The 25,106-nt window shown below is 34.5% G+C and overlaps 2 protein-coding genes across 2 annotated transcripts; one reads left to right on the top strand and one right to left on the bottom strand.

The window, feature by feature from the left end:
• The first annotated feature begins 1,813 nt into the window (after positions 1 to 1,813).
• LOC113696955 (fatty acyl-CoA reductase 2, chloroplastic-like) lies at positions 1,814 to 4,576 on the top strand. Its single transcript, XM_072056360.1, has 9 exons — positions 1,814 to 2,222; positions 2,358 to 2,461; positions 2,591 to 2,790; positions 2,875 to 2,975; positions 3,065 to 3,275; positions 3,364 to 3,525; positions 3,619 to 3,700; positions 3,793 to 4,190; positions 4,275 to 4,576. Exons 1-9 carry the CDS (start codon positions 1,814 to 1,816, stop codon positions 4,438 to 4,440), a joined length of 1,833 nt encoding a protein of 610 aa, XP_071912461.1. The 3' UTR covers positions 4,441 to 4,576.
• A 2,393-nt stretch (positions 4,577 to 6,969) lies between these two features.
• LOC113694772 (lipid phosphate phosphatase delta) lies at positions 6,970 to 12,061 on the bottom strand. The gene is made up of 8 exons (XM_027213634.2): positions 11,522 to 12,061; positions 11,271 to 11,366; positions 11,002 to 11,076; positions 10,764 to 10,894; positions 10,067 to 10,170; positions 9,862 to 9,990; positions 8,456 to 8,571; positions 6,970 to 7,567 (listed from the first exon to the last, which is right to left on the bottom strand). The coding sequence occupies exons 1-8, from the start codon at positions 11,681 to 11,683 to the stop codon at positions 7,157 to 7,159; spliced, it is 1,224 nt and encodes a 407-aa protein (XP_027069435.1). The 5' UTR covers positions 11,684 to 12,061; the 3' UTR covers positions 6,970 to 7,156.
• Positions 12,062 to 25,106: the final 13,045 nt, after the last annotated feature.

The following is a 25,106-nucleotide window of genomic DNA, read 5'->3' as shown; positions in this document are numbered from 1 at the left end:
CTCAGCAAGCCTCCTTAGGATCTGGTGTCCAGTGCCCGCAATGGTCCGAGTTCCGTGGTTATCGTGTTCGGGGGGATGGGGCCTCTCCTCCCGGGCCGGAATGGGATTAGTCGGGCCCCGCAAGGATTGACCCAGACACCCACTCCGTCAGCAAAAAAAAAAAAGTAGTCGTATATGTTTGTAATTTTAATTACATTTATTGACTAATGAGATTTAGGCGGGACACTCTATTTAAAGATAGGAATTAGTTAGCTATAATTGTGTCAAAACAAAATTGATTGAAACCATACATAGGTTTGGCAATTCATGCAATATATAAGTTACTATCCATTTAAGGATAGTACTAATGCAGTGAGATAATAGAAAATCCATATCATATGGCCATTTATACGCTGATTGATCATTGGTAGTACTAATCTACTAACTAATTGCATAAGCATCATAACTAACATTCTAAGTTGGAAAATGGACCTAGAGTGCTTCTTGAAAAACATATAAACATACAAAGTAAAAGACGTCTTATAAGTTAGTATAAATTAAGAGACTACTTATCGAGCGTAAGAGTAAGAATTATGTACAAATTAAAAATAGAAATACAAGGAGGAGGAGATTAATAAAGTTTAAATTTTAGCCAAATTGTAAACTTCGGTATTGTCTTAATTGTCCATAATACTCAATTTTACCCTCAAACTAACATTTCTATAAATTTGGACATATTAGGTAAATCAAAAAAAGTAAGAAACTCTCATCGGTAAACCATTCAAGATACTTTAATAATATATAGTGTAGATAACATTGATTTTATGACCCTTGATTACTACTCTTCTCGCTCTGTCATACCCTTTTTCTCACTTTCGTCGTTCCACATTTTTTAAACATATGTTGAAGGAGGATAAATTCCCCCGTCTTGGCCATTGATAACGTGCGAATACAGTGGCAAAAAGAAAGCCATTATGTGGTTTCTCTCAAGTTTATAATTCCCATCTCCTCTCGGTCTAAAATCCATTGATAACTAGTTGCTTTGATGTGAGTATGACCTATATCCAGAAATTTATGCAACTCATTCACTACATAAGCTTGGGTAGGAAACGAATGGTTGTGATATTATTGTAGGTGAATATTAGAGGTGACCTAGTTACAATGCAAAAGTAGGCACAACAGCTAAAATTTTCGAAGTTTACAGTTTAGGAAAACGAAGACAATGGATGACATTTTTGCCCAATTATCTTGTCATTTTAATCAAATTCCAGAAAACCAATTGATGAGGGGCTCCATATTAGATGTTACAAAAAGTTGGGGGCAGTTTGCATGCATTGAATCCCCCATCCCTACCTCAACCAAATCACGCTTCCATTCTCCGATCACTACGGTTGTTCTCACACCCTTTGTGTCTTGCATTTTCCAGAGTTCTCTAAATTTGATGAGGAACCAAATAGGAAAAGGCCAGAAAAAGTTGCCGATCTCTGAGCCATCTGTAACAAGTGTCGAGTGTGAAGTAGCTAGCTAGGGTGGCTAAAAGATAGCCAATTCAGTCTGTATTCTCTAAGATTCTAACTCCTATCTCCTCTCTCGCCTAGAAAACTTCTCTCAACCATCTTTGTTCATCATCGATGTTCTCTCACTCTTTTTATCCCATCTTATAAATTACTACAAAGTACAAACCGAGCCATTATCTTGTAGAAGCTAGTTTGTTGACTGGTACTATTCTTTTCTTTTGTGGAAACGAAAAGGGAGTTGTAAACCAACATTGCACCTCAATCTCCATACTCATTAACAATTTTCTTTTGATCTTTTCATCACCTTTGAACTAATAATGGAGGCTTCATCTCTGAGTTCCGCCTTCAATATTACATCAAACAATACCGTGAGGTTGTCAAATAATAAGCTCGGCGGAGGTTGCTCGTTGAAGGTGAAAAAGAAAGTGAATGTGTGTTGCCAAAGTGGCAAAAAAGCCATCAAGTCCAGTGGATCGTCGTCGTTGATCACAGAAAGGTCGTCAACTTTGATGAATGCAGATCAAGGGGCAGCTCTCATGGAAACCAGCTTGAGTTTTGCTCCAAATGGTAGCACTCAGACGGAGATTGAGGTGAAGGATTTGGTTCCTTATAGTCATGGAACTTCAACCTCCCTCGTGGAAAGGCCTGCAGATGGAATTGGGATCACCAACTTTCTCGGAGGGAAAACGTTCCTTGTTACTGGAGCTACTGGATTTCTAGGAAAAGGTATATATATGCATGTGAATTGATTCATGTCTTCCTTAGTTGGTCGACGACTGTGGCTTTACGTAATTTCACATAGTTGTATCACTAACCAACCAACCAGCATCTGTTTCTTGGTTCTCCTTCAAAAAATTGCAGTTCTTGTAGAAAAGATACTAAGGACAGCACCAGATGTCCACAAGATATACATCTTGATCAAGGCAAAGAACAAGGAGGTTGCCATCGAGAGAGTGAAAAATGAAGTGGGTCGTAATCATTTTGATTTGATCATATTTTGCTCACTTCGTTACTAAATTAAGTTTCCCTTCTCCTAATTCTCACATCACAATTGTTGGTCTGTGCTTCTAAACTATGGTTGCATCAATACATAGATTATCGAGGCGGAACTTTTCGAGTGTCTCAGGCAAACTTACGGGAAATCCTACCAGGCGTTTATGCTGAGCAAGATAGTTCCCGTAATTGGAAATGTCTGCGAAGCTAATCTTGGGTTAGATGAAGATACAACCCATATGCTGGCCAAAGAGGTTGATATAATTGTCAATTCTGCAGCTAATACAACTTTTGATGAAAGGTGAGATGAACTTTACATTTTGGACCAGAGTTTGAAACATAGATCATGATCAATATTGACATTTGGAGGTTCACGACACTGAAGGTATGATGTTGCCCTCGATATAAACACTGGCGGACCGAGCCGGTTGATGAGCTTTGCCAAACAATGCCACAGAATTCAGCTCTTCTTGCAAGTGTCTACAGGCAAGTAGGGAAAGGCCATGCAATCAAGTACGTACTCTTTCCTAATCCTAGGCAATGTCAATTTAAACTCTTGCTCTTCTTGCCTGCAGCTTACGTTAATGGGCGGCGACAAGGAACAGTTATGGAGAAGCCATTTTCTGCTGGTGAGAGTATAGCAAGAGAGAGTCTCCTCTTTGGAGCAGACTGCATATTCCTCCCCACCTTGAATGTTGAAGATGAGATAAAGTTAGTTATAGAATCAAAACAAGCTATTGATGATAGCGTTTTGGCTCAAAGGATGAAGAGTCTTGGTCTAGAGAGGTAATCAACGAAAAAACTTCACCAGATTGCGTCTGATTAGGTTAAAGAACAAGCTGAAATATGTATCAATCTTCGTTACAATTTTCAGGGCAAACAAATTTGGATGGCAAGACACGTACGTGTTCACAAAAGCTATGGGAGAAATGATGATTGATAGTTTAAGAGGTGACATTCCAGTTGTGATCATTCGACCGAGTGTTATCGAGAGCACTTACAGGGAACCATTTCCAGGATGGATTGAAGGAAGCAGGTTTGATACTATATGTCACTGAATAACCTAAAATTTCAAATGGATGGAAAAATTTATGCGACACTCAAGATTAAACTAGAACTGTCCATTCAGGATGATGGATCCTGTTCTCCTGTACTATGGAAAAGGGCAGCTTTCGGGGTTTCTGGCAGACCCCAATGGTGTCCTTGATGTTGTGAGTAGACTGTTTGCAAATCCAGAACTTGTAAGCCTAATTGATTAGCTATGTTTCAACATCATTTGTCATGACAAAGGGCTTTTATCTAGGTTCCAGCAGATATGGTCGTTAACGCCATTTTAGCAGCCATGGCAAAGCACGGGGAAGCTGGAAAATCAGGAAGTAATATCTATCAGATTGCTTCATCTGTGGTCAACCCTCTAGTTTTCAAGGATCTTGCAACATTGCTTTACGAGCATTTCAATTCCTCCCCATGCTTTGATTCGAAAGGGAAACCAATTCGTGTCCCGAAAATGGAGCTATTCAGGTCTATGGAAGATTTTTCCACTCACCTTAGGAGAGATGCAATCAGCAGAAGTGGTCTAGCAGCTAGCCCTCACCCAGGTGGAAAGATGTCCGGAAAGCTCGAAAGCATCTGCAGAAAATCAGTGGAGCAAGCAGAATACTTGGCCAATCTGTATGAGCCATACACTTTCTACGGCGGAAGGTAATTTTTTCCAACTTACAGTTATGCAACTATATGTGTGACTTAGCTTTGAGATTAACAGCAAAACAAAAAAAAAAATGCCAGGTTTGACAACAGTAACACGCACTTGTTGATGGGGTATATGTCTAAAGAAGAAAGAAGGAAGTTTGGATTTGATGTGGAGAACATAGACTGGAAAGATTACATCTCAAATATCCATATTCCAGGTTTAAGAAGGCATGTCATGAAGGGTAGACTGGGACGCAGCTAAGTTGTTCCAGCTCCTATCCATATGGGTTTGATAGTTATAGTCTATATGTAATTGACGTTCTCCTTTTTCCTTTACTCTGTTGTAACTTTCCTTCAAGGAGGCAATGAAATAAAAAGGTTAGTCTGCTTTCTAGTGATTGGTTTTGTTCAAAATGCAATGAATTTAGAAAACCTGATGCTGAATTCAAATTTTATTGATTAACATTCCAAGTTTATGACCCAAAAGAAAGGCATACCTGAGAAACATACAGGGGCAAGTGTCAGCACAGTTAGGTGCTTCCAAGGATCTTACATGTCGGTAAAAATAATCTGCAATGGGAGGACCCAAATGAGCATGGTTTTCAGATAAACAATAAAATGGCCTTTCTACCCAAGACTCGGGAAAATGCAACACAATACGAACAACCAGATTCAGAGGCTCGTGGTGGCGATGTAATACTCCCAATTTCAACAGGCTTCCATGCAGGCATAGATAGCATTGCTGCCAATATCATCACGGACAGCTAAAAACACATCTAACTGGTGAAAGTGCACACATAAGAACGCTCATATTCGTGTTGAGAAGGTGCTTAAAGGACAAACAAATATGCCATTGAAGTTCAACAAAAGATGGCATGACTCAGCTTTCAAGTGATGCAGAAAGCTGGGATGCAATGATTTCTGCAGTTGTAGCACATTAAACCGTATTCCAATGAAAGCAAGCAAGATGCAGAACCATATTAAATCTTCCAATTGCGAGAAGGGAAAAAAGAAAATGTTTCAGAAGTTCCATAAACATTTGAGTGGGCTAGGAGGCAAGAGGAATGCATAAACTCCAATATTTGCTAATTAAAGAAGGCTCTACTGCGTATTAATTGAGCCACGAGAGAGTACCTTCCTTTCAGCAACTATATGGGCTTCCAGACTAACATCTGCAACTCTGAACTAACAGGTCCCCTCATAAACCATGATTGTCAGCCCGTGTTACTGCAACCATCAAAAACCTGCATCACCTTCTTATGCAACATTTCAATGTATGTGAGATAAAATCTTAACAGAAATGTGCCACAGAATTGTAATTGGAAAGAACTAAATTCTCTCTAATGCCAACAACCATTTCTTTAGACCTAAGGCAAATAAGAACACTAAAACTACTACTCATGGCTACAATCTATCCAAAAGCTGTCTTTTCTTTGGCTAGTGGAGACAAAAGGACTAACCATTTTGTACACCAAAAAGGTAGGAAAATCAAAACGAAACCCCCCCCCACCCCGCGGCCCTAGTAGATTCTTTTACACCCTCAACATATTTTGCTGCTCCTCTACACAAATAGTTTTGCTTAAAAAAAATCTGCGCATGTGTTTCCTTCTACACTTCCCCTTTCTCACATAAATGAACAATATCTGTTTTAGTTTTGCATCTTAAAAAACATGAAAGAGCAAAATCTCTCGTTAAACAAACTTCTGTGCTGAGCCTTTACATCTTCTGAAAACCTGACAATGGGTGAGATCCGAATACAATCTTCTCACCTTCACTCATCCTCATCCCAGTTGATGGTGATGGACACTGGACTTAGTCAATGAAGAGCTCCAACTTTTACACCCAATGTAGCATTTTTAAACGTTTTCTTGTTTCCTTCATGCTTAACAGGTCTAAATTCCAAATTATATGATCAGAAAATAGGAACAGCCTCCTATTAGAATCTACTTTCAGGCATTTCAACAAACATCTGCAGCAACCAAAAATATAACATTATTTTGGACATCTGAACATAATCAAATAACAGCAATTTCCATGTTAGTTGTTACTGAAATGCGGGCATTTGTATGAAGGTCAATTTAACTTGTTGATTAATAGCAGCAGGATTTACCAGTGAATTGACCGTTGAAGGAATTCAATTAAAACCGGCGAGGAGGAATACATGAAAAGAGGAGTGAGATTCAGGCGATCAGTTGTTTCATCGTTGACCCTGCAGGCTCGGCAGAGCTCTGCCATGGCTCTCTTTGGAAATCGCTACTATAGCTTGAAGATGTACTAGTTGCTCCTTCATGGTGCCCCGTCTCCGAATCAACTGGCAAACAGTGAATTTGCAGAGGACCAATGACGAATCCCAATCAAAGCTGAAAAGAATAGGTGCTCAAACTTTCTTGAAGATGATGAAAAGCGGAAACTGAAGGTAACCATGATTACAAGAAGCCAGCTTTAACTCCCCGAAGTCAAAAGCGATCTGAGTATGGTTAAAATGCTGAAAGCTGACAAGTTTTCATTTCACCATTCTCTGCTAAAGATTCTCCAGCATTCTTAAAGGTTAAAAATGCTGAATTATCCAATGTTATACCAATAAAAAGAAGGCTGAATCCAACATGGAAATGGAAGCAATTGTACCAAGCAAGAATGCTCAAAATCTTTATGCAATTCGCACAACTTCGAAGTAAATACTAATGAATTAACAATCTTGGCCTGAATCAGTCCTTTAATTGTTAGCATTACAAAGAAGCCACTGACTCCAAAATAAATGCTTTAACGTTTTTTATCAAACAAAACCTCAGTCTTTAACAGTAGCAAAACTGCAGGTACTCCTTTCCATATTACGGATTCATAAACTGTACAAAGTGTTCAATGAATATATCAGATGGCTATGATATAAACACAAAAACACATTCCTGATCATACCCAAAAAGGGCCTCAAGAAAATGAGGAAACAGATGAGGGGGCTTTCTATTCTACAAGAATGGTGGTCACAAGCCAAGACGGAAGAAAACATATGGAACAAGATCCACCACAGACCATGCAAGGCCAGTATATTGAAGAAGCCTTATACCAGTGTCAACATCAAATGTCTCCTGGTGGGAGAAAAAGAACAATTTCTGTAGATAACCTGCTTGTCTTGTCCCATCTGACTTTTTACTCATGGCAGAAACACTTAGTGTTGGGATGTAGCTTGTCGATTTAACTGGGATGCCCAAGATATTAGCCACTATGGGAAGAATCCACTTGGCAAGAGCCTTACTGCAAAACTTTACAAGCAGTATAGTGGGAATTCCAACCAAAGCTCTACCCAGAAATGCTAGAATAGCTAAATCAGATGTAAAGAGGCGTGGAACATCTTCGTGGTGAAAATGATGATAAGTCTGCTGGATCCCGATTACCTGGATGGTAGCATCATATTAAATTTTAAAAACTCAAGACAGTAATGGATCAGTTAATAATGGAAAAACCAATACTGGAAAAAATTTCAAGAAAAAACCATATATTAGGAAACAAAATGCAAAAAATCAATAATGGAAAATAATTTTTTTAAAAAAAAAGCATTTCAAAAGAACAAAAACTTTATATCTGGGCCACCATATAGATCAGTTAATAGCCCTTTTACATTCCTTTTTAAGTATTACACTCCCAGATAGTGAGGTGGCTCAGGAAACTGTGGGACCTATTGCAGGAGGTATCCAGTAAAAAGTCCAACTGTAATAGATTAAATGATCATCAAATCTCATAACCAACATTTCGGGGGGGAACTCTAAAATTTCTCTGTACAAGTTTTAATTGGTACTAACATCTCATAAGCAATCTCCAACTGCACAAGGACTTTCTTTTTTTCTTTTTTTTTTATCATTTGTGTATGTCTGCGTAAAGGGAGGGGACGACAAAAGCATAAATTGGATAGTGTAAGGGAAAAAGCATCTCTGACATAAAATTTGGATGAGGCAGAAACTCTCGAAATTCTCAATAAAAAAAATAAGCGTTCAGGGCAAAAAACAAGAATTAAAGTCTTGCATGAGATATGCCCGTGAAGCAATATATTTTACTGGGAATTACCCTCGACCCAAAAAGTACAAAAAATAGCACATCAAGTTTCTCAGCATTTGCCTTTTTCATCGTCAGTGTTTATGTTTCTTCTGGAATTTCATAAAAACATTTTGGAAACAATCTTGGATTCCCTATTTTGGCAAGACAAAGTTTAACACCATAATAGAGAATAAAGTTTCAGATTCACATTTCACAAGCAGCAAATAGTTGATGAGATATGCAGTCCTTACTATTCCGAGTGCAACACCATTGAAGGCTGTGTGATACTCAAAACTTGGAGTTGCAAACTCTGGTGTTGGGTAAGCAAACAGCAACAACAAGCTAAGGACAGTCCAGAAGGTTGAAACTGAAACAAAATTCAAAACTATCACAAGCTAAAAGAATTCAATAAAAGGTAAGACTGAAGAATCAAAATCAGAGCCCTTCAAGTACCAGTGAATAACATTGAACACAGATTGAATATGCACCTTCTTTTATTTGTGTGTCATATCATTTTTATCATTTCCCACATCCTACATTGAAGAATTTGATGATAACCCAAATCTCGCAATACCTAATTTCAAGCCCATGGACACCAAAAAGAATAGATTTTGGCATCCTCTTCTATGTCTTTCATTATCTCATAGTGCTACTGAGATGTTCAAGGAATGAATATTAGTTCTCTATTCTTCAACTGCTTTTTCAATTTAATGAATTATAAAAAATTTCAGCCTACTAGTTGTAATCTTGGCTAATTGGAAATCATACAAATTTTTGGAAGATTTAAGAGAAAGTTCACCAAAAAAATTGCAAATATAAGTTAAAAATACACGGTTTCTTGGCACCACAAACAGTATCAACGTACTGTGCAATGCAAAGTCTAGATCCATCCAAACCAACCCATTTTGCAAGAAATCGGCATCAAACCAGAAATGATCTAAATAAAAGATCCTCAACATAGTAAAAGGAATAGACAGAAAGGAATACAGATTAAACTTTTGTGCCAGTTTAAAAGCTAATATAAGCCTCTTCCTCTAATCTATAATATCAAATCAAAGAAGCTTAACAAGGACTTCTGTTGTTGTGGAAGGCCAAAATTTAATTATACTTGCTAGCATGTCCATGATGCTTTAACTACTTCTGTCTGATCCAAGATGCTATAACAATTTCATTTTTTTTTTGAGATCCAGTTGCAGTTTCTTTATCATTCTGGATAGCTAAGGCTATTTTTACTTCCAATTTATAAATGCAGATCATTCTTAACCTCATTACTCTGGTAGTATCTCAAGCAAGGGATTGGCTTATCAGGCCAAGGCCCAGCCTTTTTCAGAAGCTCTCATTGTTCCCAATCAGGTTCACCATTCTTAGGCCATTACCAATTTATTTTACATTTTTGTCTCATGTCACTGTCTCAATTTACTGCTAACTTTGCAAAGCCATTATCCGACTTTGCTTCTGCTAACCCCATAATTCATAGTCAGGAGCAATTTAATCAATTTAAATCAAACACATGAACTCCAGGTACAGGAATGCTTACCCTTTTTAGTTATTCTTTAAATTGTTTTGCTAACAATACTCACAATGACAGAGATTTCCAAACAGATATTTAGATATTTCCTTAAAATTCTGAAATCAGTAAAAGGGATGAGTAACTGACCATTCTGTTCTGAAACTACAAAAGCATCTATATATTCATGAATGGATAACCATATTGCCAGGACTCCCATGCCAATTATTAGACCACCAATGACATCGATCAAGCTGTGCATGCCAAGGTAAATCCTTCCTACAACAGTGTCCTTAGGTTACATAAAGTAAGAATTAATATCAATTACATAACTTCTGAAACTATTGAAGCTTACCCAGACCAATGAGACCAACAACCAAGCAGATGGTGGCTAATCCAACTAATTGTGTGCAGATATCACTAATTTCAGCATAGGATAAGACATAGTGCAAAAGATACCTGATTTATCAAAAAAAAAAAAAGCTATTAAAAAGATAAAAACAACAAACTAAATAATGCAGCATAATATTAAACATGAAGCTAACCATCTCACTAGACATCCTAATACTAATACGAGCCGCACTACATTGTCCATTATCAATTATTTAACAGATTACATGGATAACATATGAAACAACTGGTGAGATATGACTTATGTAAACATTATAGCTGCAGATTGCTAATTAAGATATGCGTAACTTCTGGTAACTAGTAAAACTATTAGGATAGATTTCAAGTGAGTGTCCTTTTGACTTAACTGACAGACCATGCCCTACTGGTTTGACTTGCTTGAGAGAGAGAGAGAGAGAGATTCATAGCATTTTTCAACTAGAAAACTTAACAGTTCTGTATAGTCAATAACAATGTTGATGTAGTTATGGCACTCAGGTAGTTGTTTAATCAATTCCATGGAATTGTCACAAGGATAGGAAGCAAGACAAAGTGCCAGTACTTCTTTTAAAGAATCAACTTAGCTTCTTTAGCCAGTTTCATGACCGATATAGACAATATAATCCTCTAATGTGGCAAACGATATGCAGAAATCTTCATACCCAGACAAGCAGACAGTGTTAAGAGTATGTGAAGAAGGCAATCCATATTCCATAGCATTTTCTTTCTCATCCTCTGTGGCAGTTACTCTCCTTACAGGTGGTGAACTGGGCCTAGGAGCTGCAACGACATCCTGTTATTCATAACCATCACAAACATACACAGCCAAATCAGAATCAAGACTAAAAGCTGCAGAAGAAAACAGAATGGCACGAATGATTCAACATATAAAGCAATTACCTTTATACAATTCCCTATATAATCACAGAAGGCCATCAAAAGAGTCATCTGCCTAGCCAATTTGCAATGCCCACTCTACAACAGGACAATGAACATAACTCATTCATTCCAACGAAATTTCGAGAATGCATCTATATCGCTTACCATACAAACTACTAACAAAACCAAGCTATAATCAACAGGGAAACAAAATCTGATCTTTGTACTCAAAAAGCATAAAAATCAGTATAATTTCATAGGAAAAGAGATAAAATCAAAAACCTGCTTACCCAGAAAAGCAAGGGAAGAAAAGCAGTGTAGAAAGGCACAGAAACAACACAAGATAGCGCAGTAAACAAACCATCCAAAAATCCATGCTGATATTTCTGCCAAAAAGAATCAAAATAATCAGAACCCATAAAATTTTAAACAAAAATGCATATTTCCAGACAACAATAATGCATAAAAAACGGATTTTTTTGCCTTTTTTTTTTTGGGGTGGGGGGCCGGCGGAGAGAGGTGGTTGCAGAGGTAAGCAAACCTGGATCTTGAGACTAATGGGAGTGCCGGAGATGACTTGATGAGAAACCCAAGGTTGAGTCAAAGATCTAATTTTGCCGGTCACGTTTAGCATTGAAGAAAAAACGACCCATGAAGCAATTCCACCTAACAAACGAACTTGCCATCCACTTATGCTTTCCATGTTAATTGGTTCAGTTCTTCTTCCTCCCCAAAAAGGCAAAGCCCCCTTCTTTGTCCCTAGAGTCCCTCGCTCTCTTTGATCTCTCTCTTTTTTCTCAGAGAAAGAAGACAGAAAGAGAGGTGGAGATTGGAAAGACCCACAACTATGTGGTTTGGTTTGGACTTGGACCTCAACTCGGACTCACCGAAGAATAGAAGATATATGCCTTCGCAAATTTTTAAAAAAAAAAAATTTTTTTGGCACCTTATATTGCATACACTAATTTGTGGCAATTGACCGTAAGAAAGTCATTAATTTATTTGTCCTGAATTTCTGATGAATCCCTGTCGGATTTGGCTGGCGGAGAAAAGTCAGGCAGAGGACCTTACAGGCTTACACATGAAAGAACGGAACCTTCCATGCCTCTTGTCTTTTCTTTATTCCTTTTCTTAACTTCGAAATCCAAATTACTCTTTATCCATTTTTGTTTGAATTTGATTATGGGCTCCTCTACTCTAGTTTACGTGTTTATCAGTTGCTCTGAGGGTACAAAATAAAAACAATAATGAATCTTCTTGAGAACTTGATTTCTAAAACATGCATTCTAGTTCCAAAAATCCAAATCCAAATCCAAATCCAAAATACAGAAGGCAGTTGAATATTAGGGTCATTTTTTTTATAACATTTTGCATTAATGCAACAAAAGAAAATTCAGGGTGATATTTTTCGTTTACGAATTGTTTTTACTTCCACCTCTATTTTACGTTAGATGGTTAGTGAGGGTAGGACGCAGCGGGGCCTGGATCATTAACATTGCATGTGATACACCTGTACGTCTTGTTTGTTTCTTGTTTTTTTGTTTTTTGTTTTTTGTGGTATTAGGAGCTCCTAGTTTCTTATTTATGCCATAGTTATGAAGTCCGGCCTGACTCCGCCGTCAAATCGATCGACTCGTGAACCGGCCATAGGGTTGGATTGGATCACTGATTAGATTGATTAAACAATAAATTTGTTGATCAGTTAACGACTCGACAGTTCAATCAATGAATCGATAAATAGTTATCAATTAAACTGTCAATTAGCACTAAAGCATTAACCAAACTACTCAATATTCAAATCAAGTTTGGTTGGTGAACATTCGTTCAATTTTAGTTCGTCAACTAGTCAAATTAAGTTTGAACATTGTTTTATATTCGATAGAAAAAAATTTGTTCAAACTCAATTCGACAGAATAAACAAGCCAGTATTGAATAAAATTTCGAACTCGTTAAAATAATCAAACAAGTTTAAATACTAGGGTATTCGCCTTGATTAAACACATTTATACACTAACCGTCGGTCGAAGCATCAACTTAAAAAATGTCATTATTTTTATAATTTAAAATATATTATTATATTATATAATACAGCTATTATGCAGTTTTGCTCTTATTATTTGATTAATTACCCGAAGAGATACCCATTGGCACATTAAACAGTTTTTAACTCAAGTCTGCACTATTATTTGCTTCCTTTTTGTCTTCAGAACCCATAACCGGAAGAACTGCCCATTTGCTCACAAAACTTCTACATATGAAAATTGAAGACTGGAAATAGAATTATTTTCTCCAAGAAAAAAAGAAAAATAATTTTATTTAATTGTATCATAAACGTATGTTTTATCTATTTTTTTAATCTCATATACATTGTATTAAAAAATATTAAAATATTTTTTTATAAAAAATTATTTCAAATAATTTCCAATCCAAACACGTTCGATCCGCTCACGAATATTCTCAACTTATTCTAATTTTTGCGCCTGGTTTTCGTCCAGCGGTGGTCACTATTAGGTCCTCCGGCAGATGGATATTGACCCTGAAATAATGGAAAGGTGATTATCGATTCAGGAAACGATTCATTTCAAAGGCGTGTTTTCGTATCCGCGACTTACGGCCATTTCTGGAAGTTGAGAATTGTTGTTGTCTTATAAATTCTGAGAAAAACCAGCCCTACATAATTGACTAAGTCCAATGTAATGCAGATCTAATTTGGCGTCATTATCAATTGGATGCTTTCTTTCAACTTAGTATCTTACATAGTTTATGGCGTCATTTGATCCATCAGCAAGTGAAACAAATGCTCCATATTTCTTCTTGATGATGTAATAGGATTCAATTAGTGCTAATTTATTTCTTTACAAATATCTTTTTTATTTTTCACATTTATATTTTTATGGATTATAACCTCGTGGTGTGGTGGTACTATTAGAAATTATTTTTCAGGTGATGATTTTTTTTTTTGAGTAAACAAAATGGTTTATGAGTATTTTTATTCAACAAAATAAGCAAAAGGGTAGTTTAGAATTTTTGAAATTTTTGTTACACAAATAACAAAAGTAAGAGAGGTAAGCGATATTTTTAAAATCTTTAGGAGTATTAGGTGATATCAAGAGAAACCACAGGAGAGGTTTCTGATATTAGCTCGAAGTCCAAACAAACGAAGGTGATTGGTACTAACTTTGGATGTGGTTTCTCTGCTGTTCTTGAACATTAATAACATTTTTGATAACTCAGTTCAGCACTTAAATTTAATGAATTTAAATTTTAATATATTCAAACCGTTTAACAACTAAAAATTGAACATCTAAATTAATTAAGTGGTACTAAATTTATTAGGCAAAATTTGCTCCCAAAATTAAGTGATAAGCTATTTCACTTAATATGATATACATCTAAATATATTAGATTTAATACTTAATAATTTAATAATTTAATGAATTCAAATTTTAGATTCCAAACTCTGATTTTATCAAACACAACAGTAGTGCCTCAATTTCTACATCTACAGCTGCTTGTACGGGATGTACGCCAACTCCAACCACAAAGACGTTGGCTTACCAAATAACTCCAACCACATCTACAGCTGCTTGCTTGTACGGGAATCAGGTAGCTATGGCACATGATTTAGCACTGGCTGCTCGGTGCATGTTGATTTCTTCCTAATTAATTAATATTATTTATTAGTTTGTGACTTTTGAAGAAGGAAAAAAAATTTCTGCTTCAACTTCTTATCACATTTGTTTGCATGAAAAAACATGAGAGAGGATGAGAACTTAGGAAGATAGAGAGGAAAAAAACGAGTTGTCTTTTATTAGATTTAAATAAAACTTTACTTTGAAATATGTCGGAATTAACTTTAAAGCAAAGGGATCATTTTAGAAACCTCTCTTGAGTTTTTTTATCTATTTCATGGACATTTTTTGAGATTTGTAAAATTACACTGACATCCCTTGAGATTGAGTGTTTGGTAACAAAATCAATTCAAATCAGAAAAAAGTATTTTGAGGAAAGATATGAAAAGTTGTTCCCATAAATGCCTTTTTTGGCGACTGCACAAGTTGTATTAGTATAAAATAATGAAAACTAACAAAAGCTTGAATGATTTAATAAAAGTGAGGAGAGGTTTTTGTCATGCCTTGCAGTTTATCAGCCAACTAAGGCCCCGTTTGGCAAGCGAGTTTTTTGAATGTTTGTCTAAAACTTTATTGTAACTCACTGTATAAATTTTTTAAAAAATTTTGAAGTATATAAATTTTTGAATATTTTGAAGTGTATAGTTTAAAAACTTTAAAAAGTTTTTTGAGTTTACTGTAGCTAAAGTTTTAAAAAACTTGTAGCAGATAAACTTGGCAAAAAACTCAAGTACCAAATAGGGCCTAAGTTAATGGTTTTCACATGCAGGGTTTAATTTGTGACGATCAACTTTGAAAATTTGAACACTATTCTTTATTAGTACAGTATCATGTCATTATATTGTACCTTTAAAAAAGCAAGGGAAATAAAAAATTGAAACCAAAGATGCCCAAAGAAGAATGAAAGCGAAAATGTTTAGCTTTAGAAAATAAAAAATGATAAAAGGTTGTCGCTGCTCAGGGGTCAAGGCCTATAATAGAGGACTCAAACTGAGAAACCAAAAGAATTGCAACAAGAATCATCTTCATGAGCAGCCACCTCAGGCAGGTAAGTGGCACTTCGCCTAGTATTGTAGTCAGATCATCAGATCGGTGAATTCAACGATTATACCTAAATGCACGCTTAGTTTCTTATTTAAGCCGTGGTTATGGAATCCGGCCCGACTCCGTGGTCAAATTCATCAACTCATGAATTGATCACAGGATTGGATTGAGTCATTGATTAGATCGGTTAAACAATAAATCTGTTGATCAGTCAAACGACTCGACAGTTCAATCAATAAATCGATAAACAGTCATCAATTAAACTGTCAATTATGACTCGATTTTAGTTAGTCAACTAGTCAAATCAAGGTTGAACAATATTTTAGGATTAATTCCACTTTGTCCCCCCAAACTTTGGATGATTACTCACTTCACTCCCTAAACTTCAAAATGGGACACTTAAGTCCCTAAAACCTATAAATTGGAACACTTAAATCCCTAAACTTATAAAATGAGACACTTAAATCCCTAAATTTATAAAATGGGACACTTCGACCACCAACGGCATTCAGGATTCTGTCAACAATTTTCCTTAATTGGGAGGTATGTATAAGTTTAGGGACTTAAATGTCCCATTTTGAAGTTTAGAGACTGAAGTGGGTAATCGTCCAAAGTTTAGGGGGACAAAGTGGAATTAACCCCAATGTTTTATATTCGATAACATTCAAATTTGATTAAAAAAAAAAAAAAAAACTTGTTCAAACTTAATTCGACAAAATAAACAAGCCACTATTGAACAAAATTTTGGACTCGTTAAAATAATCAAACAAGTTTAAATACTAGGGGTGTTCGCCTTAATTAGACTCGTTTACACACTTACCATCAATTGAAGCATCAATTTAAAAAATGTCGATATTTTTATAATTTAAAATATATTATTATATTATATAATACAACTATTATGCAACTTGTGGTTAAACCGGTGACCCGGTGAATAGGTCACCTCTCCAGGTAGAGATGTGGCAGAGTTTAATATGATTTATACTATTATATATAGCTTTGGGGAATAACTAATTAAGCTTCTAGCTTCTTGAATTAAGTTTTCCAATTATAAATGTTACCTAATATTGGATTAATAACAACAGAATATATGTGGAGTAATTGTCTTACTTTATGTTAGTGATAAAATATATTTATGATGAATTATCTTTACGTTATGAAAAAAAAAGGGATTGCTATGCCCTTTGAAGAAAAATAAACGGATTTGTGTTTTTCATTTTCTGGTTACCTGTGAAAAGCTCGTAAACTGCCGATCCCATAGTTTCCACTTCATTTGGGCAAGTGCCTGATGATTGGACATTTGATGATAATTAATCCATAATTAGGGGTAAACGATTCAAGCAAGGGGTTGTTTAGTCTATCGATCAGTTATTAATTGTGTGTGATTTGGTTCGGGATCTCCTTAATCCTTTTCAAGTTGCAAAAGCATTAGAATATTGGTTTAAAAAAAAAAAAGGAGCTGTACAAAGTTGACCATGGGATTCCATCAAAGAGACAAAAAATAGAATCACGAAAACAAGAGGAGTTGGCTGATTTTCCAATTTCCACAGGCACAAAACTTCAAAAGGAGCTTAATTGCATATGCATATATGCGATTCTTACCCTAAGTTTGGTACATGAGAATGCTCAAAATCAACAAGTATTTCCACTATAATTCATTTTTCTTTCAAAATGTTCAAGAAAATAATTCATAATATCAGAGTCTGATAAACAAGTTTGAATGAAATGACCAATTTTCTTTTAATATTTAATACATTCAATATTTAAATTTAAGAGTTTGGTACAAATGTTTAGGAGTTGCTGAGCATTTAGTTTTTGTATAATTTAAGTTTTATTTTATAGGAAACGTCGATTGACTTGAAGGGATCTTCAGCAGTGTGTGTTTAGATAGGAGATTATTTGAAATAATTATTATAATACTGTTTATAATATAAGGTATGTGAGATAAAAAATAATTGAAAAAAATGTCAATTTAAAAACATGTTTGTGATGCAAATAAACAATCTTTTACAAATAATACCAATCCAAATAATTAGTTTGTTGGATATAATAAATATCTTTAGCTGCAATATACACACTAACTAGAGAACTGCATCTTTTTCTTAGAAAAAAAGGATAATAATAAACATACTATAAACTATAGAGCTTAATAAAAGTTAGTTGAAACTCATTATTTGATTAATACCTGAAGAGTTACCCATTTGCACATTAAATAGGTTTTAACTTAATTCTGAAGTATTATTTTTGCACAAGTATAAACAAGGATTAATTTTTTTTAATATTTATTGACAATGTATACATCATTACCATTGCATTTATGGCAACTCATCTGAATTTAAATTTAAATCGCAAATTTTGCTCATGTACCATGCATCTAATCGTGGTAAGGCTATATACTGTCAGCGTATATAAGATTTACTTTATAAATAAACATTTATTTTCTTACTTTTTTTTCCTTCAGAGCCCAGAACCATAAGAATTTGCCCATTTGCTCACAAACCTTCTATATATCACAATGACTGCAAAATAGAGGGTCTGTATGAATTAGTACTTTGTTTTTCAAAACTATTTTTGTTTTTAGAATCTACTGCAATAACTCAAAAACACACACAATTTAGAATATGGCTTACAAAAATAAAAAAAAAACAAAAAATTACCAAATCTTAAAACATTTTCTTCTTCCACCCGCTACCACGGTGTTTTTGAGAGAGTTTTCGAGAATGTTTTTTAGGATGTATATTACCGTATTTTTAGAATTTAAAATTTTAGCGAGGTATCTTTTAATTTAAAAAAAAAAAAAAAAACCTTGATCACCTACCACCACTCTAAGAAATTTTTTTTAAAAGCATCCCAAAATATAACTAATTTATATGAAGACAGAATTCTTTCCTCCAAGAGAAAGGGAAAAACAATACTGTAGGAGCTTTTGTCTGACCATACGAATTTGCCCATTTGCTCACAAAATTTTGCTTCCCCTGCATGAATGTTCTCTTGACTTCTTCTGCACGTGGTTTTCATCTAGCTGTAGTCACCGCTAGGTTGTTCTGCAGATGGGTATTGACCTGAAATGAAAGGTGATTATCTATTCAGGAAACAATTGAAAGACGTGTTTCCTGTTCAAGGTTATTCCTGGAAGTTGCGTGGTGTTTTGACAAACAACCATCAGCTGTTGTCTGATCAACTATGAGAAAAATCAGCCCGACATAATTCGACTAACTCCAATGTATTGCACATCTAATTTGATATGATCTTCAATTGATCATGTCAAGTAGATGCTTTCATTCAAGTATCATTTTACAGTTTATGGCGTCATTTGATCGATCACAACCAGAACAAATACCATCTTGATGATGTAGCATGCAAATGACAGCTACCTACTTTTATTCCAAGGACGATTGAAGTCAATTTACAACCGACAGCAATACAATACAAATCGCGGTCAGGTGATTAGCATATAACAACCAATGATTTAAAATCTTGGTGGGATTAGAAGGTTAATGATTCAGATCTCGCCTTCCATCGCTTTGTCATTAGGTGTCTTCCCCAAATCCACTTGTATGATCAAATAGTTGTTTAGTTTCTGCCGATTGCTTATTGGCCCAGTTGGACCTCAGCTTAGAATATATTAGAGTATGAGTAAGAGTAGAGTAGATTGTGACAATTAACAAAAAAAGATGAGCAGACAATAGTAGTGTTTCTTATATGATGTACCACTAGTCACGATTTTAAAGCTAGTGAGGGTTTGCACTTTTTGTTTTTCTTTCTTTTTAAAAAAAAAATTAAATTTTTTGTCCATATTCTTTGAATTAAAAGTTATTGGGGGTGTTCTTAATTGATTATGGCTACTCTATTTTAGTTATTTTAACTCGAGAAAAAGTGGATTACAAAAAATAACTATCGCGGTTCTTTTGTTACAATTTTTTGTGGCTTTTCAAGACGTTGGAATAGAAGTATAACTTTAGAAATAACATAAAAAGAAGACGTTACAAAAAAAAAAAAAAAAAAAACCAAACAAGGTTTTATTACAAAATAACCTAAAAGAAGCAGAAATATAGAAATAGTTGAGACCAAGTCCTAATTGAGGCATTATCAAGGAATTTGATGATAAATTTAGTGAAAAACATCTCATTTTTATTCTCTAATTAGCTTTTTTTGAGATAGGGATGGAATAAAAGAGGATAAGAACTTAGGACGACACAACGAGAAACATAGAAGAGAGAGGAGCAAAGACGACATTGTCTTTTATTGCAATTAAATTAACTTTACCCTTTGATTCCAGTTGAAGAGGGCAAAAAATTCCTCCAACCATGGCATAGGGAAAATCGTTCAAGACGACATTGTCTTTCATTTCAAAATCGTTGAAATGAAACCCCAAACCAGAAAGTATAAATGATTCTACTGTCTACATTTATCATTTGCTTTTAAGTTATTAGAATCATCAAATAGTCTTATCAAAATCAAATCTTATTGTCAGTATAATAAATAATTGCACAATGAATAAACTAGCAAAAAATGAAAACTCAAAGCAAAAACAATCTGATGTGATTCTAAGAATTATCTGATAAATTACTTTAAAGCTCTTACCATCTATAATGAGTTGATCAAAATCCAATTTTTCAATCATTCTAATAACCAATTCCACAAACACAGATCCAACTTACATAGATACCACTCAGTTTGCATTTGGCCATTTCTAGTGGTATTTCGCCTTGATCCACTGATCATGTTGCTTGTGCTAGCAGTCTTTGTGTCATTTGTAATGTTCCTGGTTTTGATTGCCATGTGGAGTGACCAGTTTATACATTTCACTGGTTGGTTGTGTCAAAAGAGGTTAGCATGTTAGGCAAGGTACCTGGCTATATGGTCGCATTGTTGTTGCTTGTGAATATGAGTGGACTGTTACCTTTTTATCATGCTGCATACTTTGTGTGATGCGTTTTCTGAGGTTTTTTGCTACTGCTAAGGATTTTATTGTCATGCTTGATTCTATATTGATTTATGTTGGTTCTGCAACGTTGGAGCTTATAGTTCTTCATGAGCACCCCCGTGCAGGCCAATTGTGCTGCTGGTCTCTATATCTTGGCAGAGATTGTCATTGTAGGTCTCCAATTTCTTCTACTTTTATGTCAGGCACAGGGACTTAATTGCAATTGGATCGGAAGTTTGGAGGGCATTAGTGTAATTTCTCATATGGAGCCAAATTTGTTAAAAGTTAGTTATAACTGATTTTTGCTGAAAGAATAGTTAGTTGCACGGACATTCTTGCCAATAAGATTCTATCTGATCATTGGAGGTGTATAAATCCAGGCGATGTAATAGATTTGGGGACGGAAAAGATTAATCACATTTATTTCTCCCAAATTCTCTCTCTTTCCCTCTTTCCCTCCCATTTCTCTTCTTCTACATTCAAACCTTCCCACGCCTGCTGGTCACAATCCTTCTACTATCACATTGCCAAGGGCCTGACATTTTATTGCTTTTCTCCAATTTTTTTATAGTTTTTCATGAGCACCCCGTGCAGGCCAATTGTGCTGCTGGTCTCTATATCTTGGCAGAGACTATCATGGTAGGTCTCCAATTTCTTCTACTTTTATTGTTTTTCTTTATCTTGATAGAGATTGTCATTGTAGGTCTCCAATTTCTTCTACTTTTATTGCTTTTCTCCAATTTCTTATAGTTCTTCATGAGTACCCCGTGCAGGCCAATTGTGCTGCTGGTCTCTATATCTTGGCAGAGATTATCATTGTAGGTCTCCAATTTCTTCTACTTTTATTGCTTTTCTCCCAAAAATCATTTAAAATTTTCCAGTTCAACTACATTTTAGTGTTCTCATGATCTCAAAGAACATAATATGTGCCTGAGGAAAATTGTTTAGCTAGCTATGTCAGTGGATGCTGTTTTAGGATTTCTGTAGGGCAAGTAGGATGTATCTTATCTAAAGTGAGGAAAAAAGCTTTATAACCAGGTGGTCCAATGTCAGAGAAGTCTAATGTTTCTCATTTATTTGTTTTCTTAAAAATCTTTTGTCAATTTTTAGATTGAAAGATGTAGGGCAAAAATCTTATGTTAATTATTTCTGCTTTTGTGAGTCAAAAATTGTTATCAAACAGCAACAATGGTTATGGTAGAAGGAGAAATGGTGGTATTAATAACGGAGATGACAGGATATAGTTGAAAAAAGTGTATAAGTATGATTAATATGTAAAAATAGTTTAGAATTATGCTTATATATTTAACAAAAAACTATTTTGTAATTATGTATTATTTCAAAATCTTTAAATCTTGTTGCCTATATATAGATACACACGTACACATACGTACGTACGAGTGCCTCAACTTAAGGTTGACACACATTTTACCTTTCACAATATCACATGATGAAAAAATTGAAAAATTGAAAACTCAAAACAAGGGTGTAAGTTTTGGACTTTAGAGTAACAAGTTGTTGGTACTTTTCATACTAATTAAAAAATATTTGATATCTTATGAAATGTCTAAACTATTCATTGTCTAGCCACTCAATAAAGGACTTACTAGTGCCACTTTAGCTTGAACCCATGATAGCATTTAAACGAACCAATAGTAGTTTTAGACTTTAGCCACCACCAAAGTCGGTAAGGTTTGGCAGGGTGAAAGGTTAAATGTTCAAATCTTACCTCTCATTACTTGCCACGATATGTAGCTTGCCACTTGGATGGTTTAAATCCATACGGGTATGTAGTGCACTCGTCTGATCTAATGATGGTTCATTTTCCACTGGGCCCTCCCCTTATAATAGATTAGAAATAGGTGTAGGGTAGATAAATGACTATTGACAAAAAAAAAAAAAATGATAGCATGGCATTATTCCTAATTTAAATGCCAATTGCAATCCAACATTTTTTATTGGGATAATATCCGAAAACTCCCCTGAGATTTCTTTTGATATCACTTAGTACCTCTAAACTTTTAAAAATATCACTTATCTCCCATGCTTTTGCTTTGTGTATGACAAAATCTTTAAAAACCCTAAACTACCCTTTTGCTCCTTTTGTTAAACAAAAATACTTCTAAACCACTTTGTTTACTCTAGGGATGTACGCGAGCCGAGTCATAATCGAGTAGCTCGGTCAACGACTTGGCTTGAACTCGGGTTGACCGAGTTCGAGCTACTCGATTGTCATTCGAGTCGAGTTTCGAGCCAATATTTTGAGGCTCGAGGCTTGTCGAGCTACTTGTCAAGCCGGGGGTATTTAAATAATATATTTATAATTTAAATAATATATATGTATTATAATTATAAAATGACTATTATGGGTATAAGTTTTACGGAATTTACAATAAACTGTTCTTTATAATAAAATTTAATAATGGCAAAAAAGTAATAACATAATTGTAAAAAGACCTAAAAAGAAAAAATGTCTAAAAAAGGGAAGAAAAGACGAAAGCGTGTCAAAAAATTTGATTAGGCTCGACTTGATAAGGCTTGACTAAAGGTCAAGCCTTATCGAGTCGAGTCTCGAGCTTAAAGCGAGTTTCTCGAGTCAAGTTTCGAGTATCGATTTTTTGTACTCGGTTGAGCTCGAGTAGGTATATATGAGTCGAGTTGAGCTCGAGTATAGCAATACTCGAGCTTGACTTGGCTCGATTACATCCCTAGTTTACTCTATTAAAAACCACCATCACAAAGCCATAACTCTAAAAATATAAATTTGAAAAACAAAAAAGATACTTGTTAAGAAATACATTAGCACCAATTCAACTTTATATGATCAAAAATCAATTTTTTATGAATTTTATTTTTTTCCAACCTCTTCTCAACCCATGACAAATCCTTTAAGTTGTACTAAATCATTATAAAACTCAAATCAAAATAACCAAAGAAATGATACCATACTCTAATACAATCACTCAAAAAAAAAGATAAACAAAATTCACTTTACGATAATTTACAAAAAATCGCATAGTCATCCAAAAAATAGATAAGATAGAAAATCACAAAAATTGGAAGAGAAAAAAGTGACTTTTGTTTCTTTTTATTTAATTTTTTGAGCTCCATTTAGTTAATATGTGTGTTATGTATGAAATGAGGGTTAACATAATTATTTTGTAATTATCAAGGGACGTAAGTGATATTTTAAAAATTTTAAGGGTGCTAAGTGCTATTAAAAGAAACCTCAAGGGTGGTTTCTGATATTATCCCTTTTTGTTTACCATAGTTATTTCTACAATCAAGTTCAGTTTGACGCATGGCATTATTCCTTAAGGTTCGTATTACTCTTTTTTAGCAGTAGCAGTCATCAAAACTCTTTTTGTTCTTTGAAAGTATTTTTCTCTAAATTGCCATTGGTTGTGCGTGCGACTATATTTTTAAACTCAACCCCAATACGTGAATTGGAGAAGATTTTGGTTCAAAAGTCAACCAATTCAACTCCAATTTAATGATTTTAATTTTGAAAAAATCGTTGAAAACGTCTCTTATATTTTACAAGATGACTTTTTTCGTCCTCTATTTTTAAAAGTGTAATTTTACGTCCCTTACAAATTCACATTGACCAAATTTGATCCCTACCTAGATTTCCGACTAGTTTTTGGCCGGAATCCATCACATGACTTGCATGTGATAATTTTTTAAGGGCAAAATTGTCAAATCAAATTTTTACATAATCTGATTCATAATTCCTCACATTTCACAAAATGAATTTTTTCGTCCCTAACATTTTACAAAATGAGTTGTTTCGTTCCTCACATTTGAAAAAACGAAATTTTTCATTACTCATATTTTTCAAAATGAATTTTTTCATCCCTCATTGATCATGTGTACAAATATCTTTTTTTCTATAAACCCACGTATATGTCTATTTGATTTTACATGAACAGTATGAATAACATGTAATTTATCTCTATTGGATTTCATCTAAATATGCTAATCGTAGTTATACACATGCTATTCAATAGATATATATAGGTGTTTAAAACTAATAATTTTGTTTGAAACCCATGTATATATTTATATTATTTTACCATTTGAACCTATTCAATATTTGTGACATTTCTCTTTTGGTAATAATTTATTTATTGAGTTGTATAATAAGGTCATCTAATTAATGGATCCTAACTCGAATTATATAATTGTGCTAACAAATTTCAGTTTAAATCTGAAATTTCTACTCGACACTTTTAAGACCAATAGTTGAATTACTTGCCTTGTGATTGTGTTAAAATTTGAAAGTGCCAATCACTTATTTCTTTTTGTCATACTTTTCTTTTGTTTACTTTTTCTATCCAAATTTAATTCGATATAAACACTCGATAATATTTAGTATTAAATGTCTTCTTTATTTTCAATATTCGAGTAAAAGAAAATGAATATAAATGAAAAACTAACAATTTTTTTAAACCCACGTATATATCTATTTGATTTCACTTGAACAATACGAATAGTGTGTAATATATCTCTATTTGATTTCA

The sequence above is a fragment of the Coffea arabica genome, chromosome 6e (genome assembly GCF_036785885.1).
Source record: "Coffea arabica cultivar ET-39 chromosome 6e, Coffea Arabica ET-39 HiFi, whole genome shotgun sequence".
Taxonomy (NCBI): domain Eukaryota; kingdom Viridiplantae; phylum Streptophyta; class Magnoliopsida; order Gentianales; family Rubiaceae; genus Coffea; species Coffea arabica.
The sequence above is the reverse complement of the archived record's forward strand: the minus strand, read 5'-3'. Positions and strand labels throughout refer to the sequence as shown.

What these genes read in the sequence shown, in the direction of transcription:
- LOC113696955 (XM_072056360.1), top strand. Translation starts at nt 1,814, where the DNA reads ATGGAGGCTTCATCTCTGAGTTCCGCCTTCAATATTACATCAAACAAT. An exon ending in TCGAGAGAGTGAAAAATGAA is followed by an intron (nt 2,462 to 2,590) that starts GTGGGTCGTAAT and finishes ATCAATACATAG; the next exon opens with ATTATCGAGGCGGAACTTTT. An exon ending in AATACAACTTTTGATGAAAG is followed by an intron (nt 2,791 to 2,874) that starts GTGAGATGAACT and finishes ACGACACTGAAG; the next exon opens with GTATGATGTTGCCCTCGATA.
- LOC113694772 (XM_027213634.2), bottom strand. Translation starts at nt 11,683, where the DNA reads ATGGAAAGCATAAGTGGATGGCAAGTTCGTTTGTTAGGTGGAATTGCT. An exon ending in CCATTAGTCTCAAGATCCAG is followed by an intron (nt 11,367 to 11,521) that starts GTTTGCTTACCT and finishes TCTTTTTGGCAG; the next exon opens with AAATATCAGCATGGATTTTT. An exon ending in TGTAGTTTCAGAACAGAATG is followed by an intron (nt 8,572 to 9,861) that starts GTCAGTTACTCA and finishes ATTTTGTTTCAG; the next exon opens with TTTCAACCTTCTGGACTGTC.